Source organism: Apaloderma vittatum, unplaced genomic scaffold, assembly GCF_000703405.1.
Source record: "Apaloderma vittatum isolate BGI_N311 unplaced genomic scaffold, ASM70340v1 scaffold15556, whole genome shotgun sequence".
In the NCBI taxonomy this organism is placed as follows: Eukaryota; Metazoa; Chordata; class Aves; order Trogoniformes; family Trogonidae; genus Apaloderma; species Apaloderma vittatum.
This window is the reverse complement of record NW_009723508.1, coordinates 9,518-18,647: the sequence shown is the minus strand read 5'-3', so window position 1 is coordinate 18,647 and position 9,130 is coordinate 9,518. Positions and strand designations below refer to the sequence as shown.

The following is a 9,130-nucleotide window of genomic DNA, read 5'->3' as shown; positions in this document are numbered from 1 at the left end:
TTTAAAAACAAACGAAAAATTTGACAGTTCGTGCCTTTTTTTTAAATTTTTTTTTCTTCTCTGAGGATTTTGTTGGGGGGAGGGGGGAGCATTCGCCTAAAAATGTAAATATTTATTTTAATTATTTTCGGAGCTGGAATTATGCCTGTAAGATAAAGGGGCAGCTGCTGCACGTAGGAGAGACCTTTTCAGCCAGTGTATAGAGGAAAAAACCCTCATCTTATGTTTTGGGGTTTTTAATTTTTGCCTTTGAAACTGTTTTTTTTCCCCCTCACAGTATTTTCATTATATTAATGAATTAGAAGCTCTTTCTTGAGAGTGTGTTTTCATCTATAAGGTGCCCTGTCCTTTTTTTAAATACACCACAAGATTCCTCTCTCTTTTTTTGATTTTTTCTTTTTGGCTTTTATTCTTGACTCTCGCCAAGTCTCTGACTTGCTGGTGCAAGACCCTCAGAATAGCTCCATCCAAAGTATTTTTGAAGCATATGAATAGATAAGTTCCTTGAAATCATGATGTGCACTGTGTTTTAGAAATTACTTTTAAGCTGTAATCTTCCAATTTTTTCTAAATAAGGTCAATGGCAAGCTCAGGTCATAGCTTATAGACAAACTTTCTTTGGTAGTCTCTGTCACAACTAAATCTGGTGTTTCTTGGGTAATGTTAGATTTATACCTATTGTGTTTATTTCTTCTTTATCTTGTGTTTAAAATAACCTAAACACTCCCATTTAGAAGCTAGTTTGGGCCTTTTTACTTCCTCTGCTTTCTCTTCCAGATCAGGCTGTTAAACTGCTGGGAAGAAATGTTCCCTCAATTCTGAGGATGTCTAAAGGAGGGGATCCGATGATAAGCAGAAGGTTTTGCATTAAACCCCAGGAAGGAAGTGAGCCTCAGCCAAGTAAGAGGTTTTTATAATGATAATGCTATGTTTCATGCCCCAAAATACTTAGATATCCAGGCTGCAGTCATCTGAACAGGAATTTGGCCTACGTAGATGCTAATAGCCCTGGTTTTGTTAGGGGGAATTCTGATCTTTAGACTGAAAAACTGAGTGTTAAATGTAGCAAGAAAACTTTGTTTATTAACAAAGCCGGGGTTCAATATTTCTCCTTGTGACAATAACACAGCTTTCGCTTTGTAACGGATAACTAGTACCTTGTCTGATGTGCAGTCCTATGTGGAGGCTCTTCATTGTCCTCTAGAACTGACTGTTCAACCTCAGTGTAAGCTACTGATGTTTAGGAATGTCATATGTCATACTTTCGCAACTTTTCGCAGTACAGCCAGCTCCAGCTATTGACAAAACTGAACGTGCCAAGCAGGAGAGAGTCTGAACTGTTGGCTTGGTTACTGTTGGTGAAGGTGGTCACGTAAAGCTCAGGCCCTGAAACATTTTTCTCATGGTATATGGAACAGTTACGATGCTTTAATCAGACTTCTGTTCATGGCCAACTGATGCTAGGTAGAAGGAGCACACAGATGTGAAGCATTTTGCATACTTCTGTCTTAAAAACATAAAAACAGCTATACTGGGTAAGACCAAAGGTCTCCTTAGTAGCGAGGTGTCTCCCGTAGTGGTCAGCAAAGGAGGTCCCTTACATATTTGTGAAGACTAATAGGAACAGTGACCAATATCAAGGATATAAGGAAGAATATAGAAATAGGGCAAACATAGTTTTTCTCCTCTACACTGCTGTCCCAGAGGTGCCATTTTTTTTGTTTAATGCTCTTCCACTGTTTTTTCCTTTGGTAAATTTGCCCAGTCTCTTGAAGCTGGATGTTATTTTTAGGACCCACATTCTCTGAGAAGGAATTCCTCAGCTGAACCGTGCTGTGAGAAAACAAGTCCAGTCTTGCACTTGTTTTTGAAAGCAGTGCGTGCTTTTTTCAATTCGATGTTTCTTTCTTCAGTACCCCTACCAAAACTGAACGCGTTTGTTATAACCCACACCCCCAATGTCTCTTACTATTCTGCTGCCCTCTGTTGTGCTGACTGGAGCTTCAACTGTTGCTTTTCCAGGCCAAAGGATCCCAGTCTGTAACACTGTTTCTTCTGTCGTAGCTGTTCCCTATGTGCAGTTCTCCTTACAAGCTTTCCGTGTGCCCATTCTCATTCAGCAGTTGCTGAGACAAGGGGTTGGTATTTCATGTGCTTCTCAAAATGCTGGAGTCACGCGTTTTTGTGCAATGGCATAATGATGCTTTTGTGTTGGTCTGTGTTCCTAATCAGTGCTAGTAATGCTGTTTCTGACTATTACTGAACGTTTTGCCGAAAAACTCTACGAAACCCTGACAACTTACTCCTCAGCCATAAAAGTTATGTTCAGATCTGTCGTTCGTACGTGAACTGAAATCGCTTCCTGGTTATATACGCGGGCTTTCGCTGGCCATCTCATCGGCTCGGGATTCTGAAGCCCTGTGCTCAGCCCTCTCCTCTATGTTTTGAATGACTTGGTGTTGTCAGCAAACTGTGTATCCACCCTGCTTCCTAGATAATTCAGGAATCTGTGAGGCAGCACGCATCCACACAGGATACCTCCTATTGTTAAAAGAAAAAAAAAAAAGCTGCCTATCTTTGCACTTTCTAAGATTTTAATGGTGTGTTATGTATGGAAGCCTTCTCCTATTGCATTCTGAGTATTTCATATATGGAGTTTGAAAGACTAACCTGGAAGTTACGGGTCTAATCTTGGCCTATGGGCATCTCTTTGTTTATACCTCCAAATAAAATCTTACACTCCCTGGAAAAGTTAACATTCTGTGATGTAATGGTGCAGCACACTGGCCCTTCTGTAGCAATTCCACTTGATTTTTGAGCTAATTTAAATGTAATGGGAGAACTATAGTATAACAGCACCTTAGGAAGCTTAGGCACTGGAACAGGTTCTGCCAATTTAGAGCTACAAATATGGACGTCCTGGGCAAGATTTGGCTTTCCTTATGTGGCTTTGATTTAATCCATATTTACAGGTTTGTTGATCTGTGATACACGTTTTTCTCCCTAAGCAACTCTAGCAACGATATGTAAAATTCTGCATTGCTCACCCTAACTGGTTTCATTACAGTTGGGACAGTTCAGCTGTTTGACTGTTGGTTTTGGTGTGTGTTTGTTTTTATTTGTTTGTCTGGTTTTTGTTGGGGTTGGTTTTTGTAGGTCGGTCTCCCTTGAGGGTGCCTGGACACAAGCCTACAGACTGGGAGAAAAGATTTTTGTTGTGGGCAGGCAATTTCAAAAAAACAGAGGATATCCCAGAGACAGTCTCGTAAGTACCAGTTTTGAAGTTAACTCCAGAATAACTTTTCTTAAATGGGATGGCTTTTCACAGCTGAAAAACCTTACGCTGCTGTGTTTGGTGTATGGTCTTGTAGATGAGATGACCTGGGCAATTCAGTATTGCTGAGATAGTATATCCTTTATTTTTTTCTGAGGGGTTGAACAGCATCTATCAGTTGTTTCATTAGAAGAACATCACAAATCAGTTAATTCCTGCTCTCCCAATCAAAAAAGCTTCTTGCAAATATCAGTGTGAGCTTTTTCTAGTGTTTTTCCTTATATGTCAGTCTCCCGTTGTGTGAAGCTTTCACCATATAGTTATAAATTAACTGAAAATAATTTAAAATACCTATTAATGAATGTGTAGAGGGCACAGGCCAACTTTACTCTTGGAATTTTAAGTAGCAAACAGTGGAAAAGCTCCCTAACAGAAAAAATATATAGTCAGAATTTCCCTGTTGACAGTGGAGTCCAAATGTCAATGCTTTGTCCTGTGTGAAAAGTAGCAAATAAAACTGGATGTTCTGGTTTGCCTACCTAAAATTAAAGTAAAACTTAACAACAGCAGGCACTTACTAGATTTTAAAAAAATATTCCCAGTGGTAGTATAGTTATCTTTTAAAACATGCTTGTAATGCTTCTAAGTAGATGTATGTATTTAAATTAAAAAGATACGGTAAATCTTGTTCTACTTGGTTAAGCAAACTATGTAACTGCCCTCCAAAGATACTTGTTTGGTTACACCCTAAGGGAACTGAAAATTCACCCATGTATCTAAGGTTTTTTATAAATGTATCACAATGGATAAATATTTTAAAAAACAAATTCTTCAGTTTTGTATTGAATTATTTTTCTGAAAATTACATTTGAAATGCATAAATGTGTAATTTATTGAAACTTACCAAGTTATCAGGTCATATATTTTTGCATACTGAACATGTGACGAGTGTTTTTAAGAAAACAGAGATAGCAGAGTGATTGAAGTAATTCCAATGGTTTATTAAAAGGACAAATCAACTTCTGATAAAAGGTGACCAATTTTGCAAGTGCATAGGGAATTCTTGTTTTTTATTTAGACAAACAGTTCAGCCAAAGCTGAGAAGACAACTGAGAACTATAAAACCACAAACGCTTCTTTTCCTGTTCTGAGCTGAATTAAGAGTGGGTTGTAAGGGCTTGTGATAGAACTCAGTACAAGATGTGGTGATCAGAAGTAACTTTTTTACTAGACATGTTAGCCACTGAATTGATTTAAAATGCAAATTGTGCTCAAGTAGCTACCTTTTCCACTTGTATATTCTTACATATCTAAGGTACTTAAAAAATCAACTAATTAAGTATTTAAATCCTACTTCTGTGTATTTCAGCTTAATTGCAGCTGGTACCCAAGTTGTTCATTGCAAATTATTAGCAGAAACAAATAACCTGGAAGATAAATTATTAAACTATTAGTTTCACGGTAGGTGGGAGGTGTCCCCACGACCAGAAATCTTGTGCTCAGATCAAAACTGTGAAACAGTGACCAAATCACTCTTGCCCTGCTTTTCAAAACCAAGAACAGATCTCTCTCCAGTTCTCAGGTCCCGTGTCGAACTAACGTGGATCCTTCAAGTATCTTTTTTCCTCCAAGTTAAAATGTTTGTATACAGTGGTATCTTCCCAGTTCTATTAAATCCACTGTGTATATTAGTTTTGGGGTATAATTATCTCGTTTGATGCGTTTATTCTTTCATCGCACAATGTTGATGTTTTTCTACTCATCTGTAATCTTATAATGGGCTGAACTGAATCAGTGAGAAAATGAGACCTCTTGAGAAGAGAGTCACCTGCTCTAAATTCTGCAAGGAGACTTAAATATATAGGGTATAGGTCTTTGGTTACCATGGGGAGCACATCTAAAAGCATTTTGCTTCATTGGCCCTTCCTGCATTAGTGTCTCCAATATGACATTTAAATTTGCTGTAACCAAGATGTCGTTTGGGTGGAATGATCTTCCGAGTTTAACTTTAAATGATTTTTTTGTTTGTTTTAATCATTTGTACAGCTGGAAGGCTTTAATAACTGCTGTTGTAGAAAAGGTAACAGTAGACTATGTAACAGGTTTCCCAAAGGAGTAGTAGAGCTACTGGTGTGGCTAAGTAAGCCACAAAAATTTAAAAAAAAAAAAAAAATTAAAGGGAGTGTCCTGGCTTGAGACAGGCAGTCCTCTGTCCAAAGCTGCTGTTGGAAAGCTTACAATCCTCCACACCTCCTTAGTTTCTTAGGAAAAGAGTATACCTTAAAACTATTTACTCTAGAGGAGGGAAGTGGTAACCACTGGTCTTTTACCAAGTCCTATTCAGAATTTCTGAGGAGTATTACAACATTCAGCAGCCAGCCTGTAATCTGTAGCACTATCAGAGCTGTAGTAGAGGAAGCCTTCTTGGTGGAAAATAGACTGCATCATAAACACAACTATTCTGAAGAATTGCTAAGCTATGACCATGCTTCCTCTGCCCAAGAAATTCACACTGCTAAACGCTATGTATTTTATTGCTGCTGACAAAACAGGTTTTTTACTACACTTATCTTGAGGGGAAAATGCGTATTTTACAGCGTTAATTACCCCACAGTTCTAATATGGGTGGAGCGCTCCCTGGCTTTGTAGATGCTGGAAGGTGATGAGCACAGAGGGAGGTAACATTAAGAAAAATATCATATTAGTAAAACCATCCCTCTCTTTTCCCTGTCCTCTCCGTACTGACCATACACACTTAAATACTATAGCTTTCCTCCTTTGCACGGCAGTCCACTGGTCCAGAAAGGTGATATTGTCTCTTGACCATTACATAACCAAAGTTAAAAACGCTGGGTTTGTTTCTGGTTTCAGAGGAACACCTTTGTAACCAAGTATCTCCCAGTGTCCTGGGAATCAGCCTTTACTATTCTTGTAAAACCTTTTTGTGGTAAGAGTCCAGTACTGTTAGCATTATACAAAACTACATCAGTAGCATGCTAGGAGAAATTAAACAATTACCTATATTATTTGTTTGGGTCTCTGGTAATGCATCTGTTCTTCTATTATTTCTTGAGGATTGAAACAATCAGAGCAGCAAAGACCACACTGCGTGTGAAGTTTAGCTATGTAATGATGGCCTTGACCATACTGGGGTGCATAATCATGGTGATTAGAGGGAAACAGGTAAGCAGATTTTTTTGTCTGGTGAGTGCAAATCAGTCTTCACATCAACTCCTCACTTCCTCCTGTGAATTGCTAGTAATGTTTTGTTGGAGGGGGTGGGGTTTTTTTTCATTTTATCAGACAGCAAAAGTTAAGTCCTAATTCCCCCAAAGTGATCCTCACTAATTCCCAAGTCAGAATAGGATGATGTCTCTCTTAGACTGTATACACTTCCTTTAAAAGGGGGGGGGGAAGTCTTTTTTTTCTCAGTGCAATGCTTAATTTTAGCATGCATTGTTTTAACTCCTCAGTTTTGCTGCCAGACCGAGAGTTTGGAAGAGCACTCTCTGTTATGAGGATATGGCAGTCAGGTAAATGCTCCTTGGGCCAGTGGGGTCCATACAGTGACTGTATGGACCCATTTAGTCTTCCTTTAGTGTTGATGGAACAAATTTTCTCAAATTATTACTGTTTGCTGAATCAAAAAAATATGTCCTAGAAGAGCTCCCGTGTCCTGTAGATGCTGAGCATGCCTCACTTGCGTGGAATTTAGCAAGATAGCAAAGAAGTTCAGCATGTGGCAGCATTTGTTCTATGATTTAATTGCCTTCACATGAAGAGTAAGTGTACAGTTTAAGATTCCAAGTACAGCGAAGGTTAGTCATGCTCAAAGTGTTTTTTTACCATAGTTGGTGAACTATTAACTTTGAGGTATTTCTGTAGAGAAGCAAGGAACGCTTTTTGTGTACTGAAGCCAAACGAACGCCTCTCAGCAGCACTGACATCAAGGAACGTGAATATCATCTGTGCCACTAACTGTCACGTTACTTTGGGTAAAAAGCACAGTGGTAACAGAAACACGGTCCACTACGTTCATTTAAGAATGACTGAAGGCAGAAAACCCTGAGCTTAAATCATCTACATGGGCAGAGTCTTATCTGTACGCTGCCTTGCTGAAGCAATTGAGATGACAATGTTCAGACTGTGTTTCTACAGACTGCTCAGTGTTCTAGAGAAACCTTAAAACTAGTAACAGGGTCTCAAGCCCAGCACTGTGAACTACTGAACCATCAAGGGACACTTCTGTCGGCATTCACCTGTCAAAATTAAAAGGATGCAGCACTCTAAAGCAAAACAGCACAAAGGTTTCTCCCTGGCTTTAGCAGAAGAGATCAAACACTGACAATTCCCAGAACATTTTCCTCTTACACTGGAGTATTATGAATGTAAACACCGGAAAGAGAGGAGGACAGCTGCTTTGGGACCCTTGTTTTCCCACCAGCTGGAATCTATTATGTTTAACTTTTGTTTTCAGTACCTCTGACTTCTGAAGACCAGAGATTAATACTAAATACTGGCCAGAGGCACAGAATATATCCTCTAGTGCCTTAACAAGAGGGTTTAATTTATTCCCAGAGAAGTAATGAGTTTAAGCCAAAATAGTGTCTGGATGCTTTAACGCTCTCTCTTCCTGGCATTAACGCTGACAGAACTGTCTTGGTAAGGATAGGCCAGGTATTTTGAAAACTACTGATTTAAGTTTCATCTCTGTGGTCCTTTCGGTAACACTTTCTGCTCTTGCTTTGTTATTGTGCTGTAGGCTATAAAAAGGCATGAAACTCTTACAAGCATAAACTTGGAGAAGAAAGCTCAATGGAGAGAGGAAGCTGCTCACGCTACATCTGCTAAACCTTAGAGGAGGAAATGAAAAGACCAAGGGCTGGAGAAGAAAAGCTGAGTCCTTTTCAGCACTGGAAGGAGAACAGAGTCACATCTTTCCTGTATGTTAGATCTGTACCCTAATGTTCAAGAACGAATATATTATCCTGTAATCAACAAAACAAAAAATACATTTTCTTTTCCTAACAACATCCTCTTTCCTCCAAATTCTCTTCTTCGTGGTTAGTGGGACAGGACAAGTGAGCAAACTGGACAGACAGATTTTTTCCCACGTGCTTTGCACTAGACTAAGTGTATTTTAAAAGACTGCAGGAGCCATACCTGCATTCTTGGTACCAATCTCATGAACTCTTGTGCTCTTACTTACCACTTAGGAGAAGGTAACTGGGACACAAAAGGACAGCCCACTTGGTTTCCACTTGTACATCCATACTTGTAACAAAAAAAATACCTTCACTGGGCAGTCCCCTGCTGTCACTGACTGTTTCAGGACCCTTCAAGGTCCCTTCAGGAAGAATGGTGCTATACCTATTCTGTATTATTACCAGCTGTTTCAAATATTCCAGACGTTCCTCTGTGCAAGAAAGAACAATTATTCAGGGAACCCTTGAATCAAGAATAATTGCATGACCTGCATTAGATCATAAGTTATTAGAAAGTCTGCTCACCAGTTCTAGGTCCAGTATATCCTGGCTGCATTTAAGTGAAGGGTTACTTCTTAGAATCATAAACACACTGAGATCCAACCTCCCTGCAGTGAGCAGGGACATCTTTAACTAACTCAGGTTTGTGAAGAGCTGCCTTCCCTTGATAGCAAAGGGACATCGATAGTGAAATGGCATTCCAGAGAACCTGTGTGTTGCCGATGACACCCTAATGGTTTTTACACCAGAGCCGGTAGTGAGATGACAGGATGTCCAAGGGAACAAAGATGACTTTTGAGGAATACCAAGCAACAGCTTCAACCTCTGCTACCAGGTTTACTATTCAGAGGCATATGAATACGAGAAAGTC

At 39.4% G+C, this 9,130-nt stretch overlaps 1 protein-coding gene across 1 annotated transcript; it reads left to right on the top strand.

Moving 5' to 3' along the window:
* The first annotated feature begins 824 nt into the window (after positions 1 to 824).
* LOC104276013 (protein FAM162A-like) lies at positions 825 to 8,132 on the top strand. Its single transcript, XM_009872153.1, has 4 exons — positions 825 to 900; positions 3,157 to 3,265; positions 6,349 to 6,457; positions 8,037 to 8,132. Exons 1-4 carry the CDS (start codon positions 825 to 827, stop codon positions 8,130 to 8,132), a joined length of 390 nt encoding a protein of 129 aa, XP_009870455.1.
* The last annotated feature ends 998 nt before the right edge of the window (positions 8,133 to 9,130 follow it).

Coding starts and splice junctions, on each gene's coding strand:
- LOC104276013 (XM_009872153.1), top strand. CDS start 825: ATGTCTAAAGGAGGGGATCCGATGATAAGCAGAAGGTTTTGCATTAAA. Junction 901..3,156: donor AGGAAGTGAGCCTCAGCCAA/GTAAGAGGTTTT, acceptor TGGTTTTTGTAG/GTCGGTCTCCCTTGAGGGTG. Junction 3,266..6,348: donor GATATCCCAGAGACAGTCTC/GTAAGTACCAGT, acceptor TTATTTCTTGAG/GATTGAAACAATCAGAGCAG.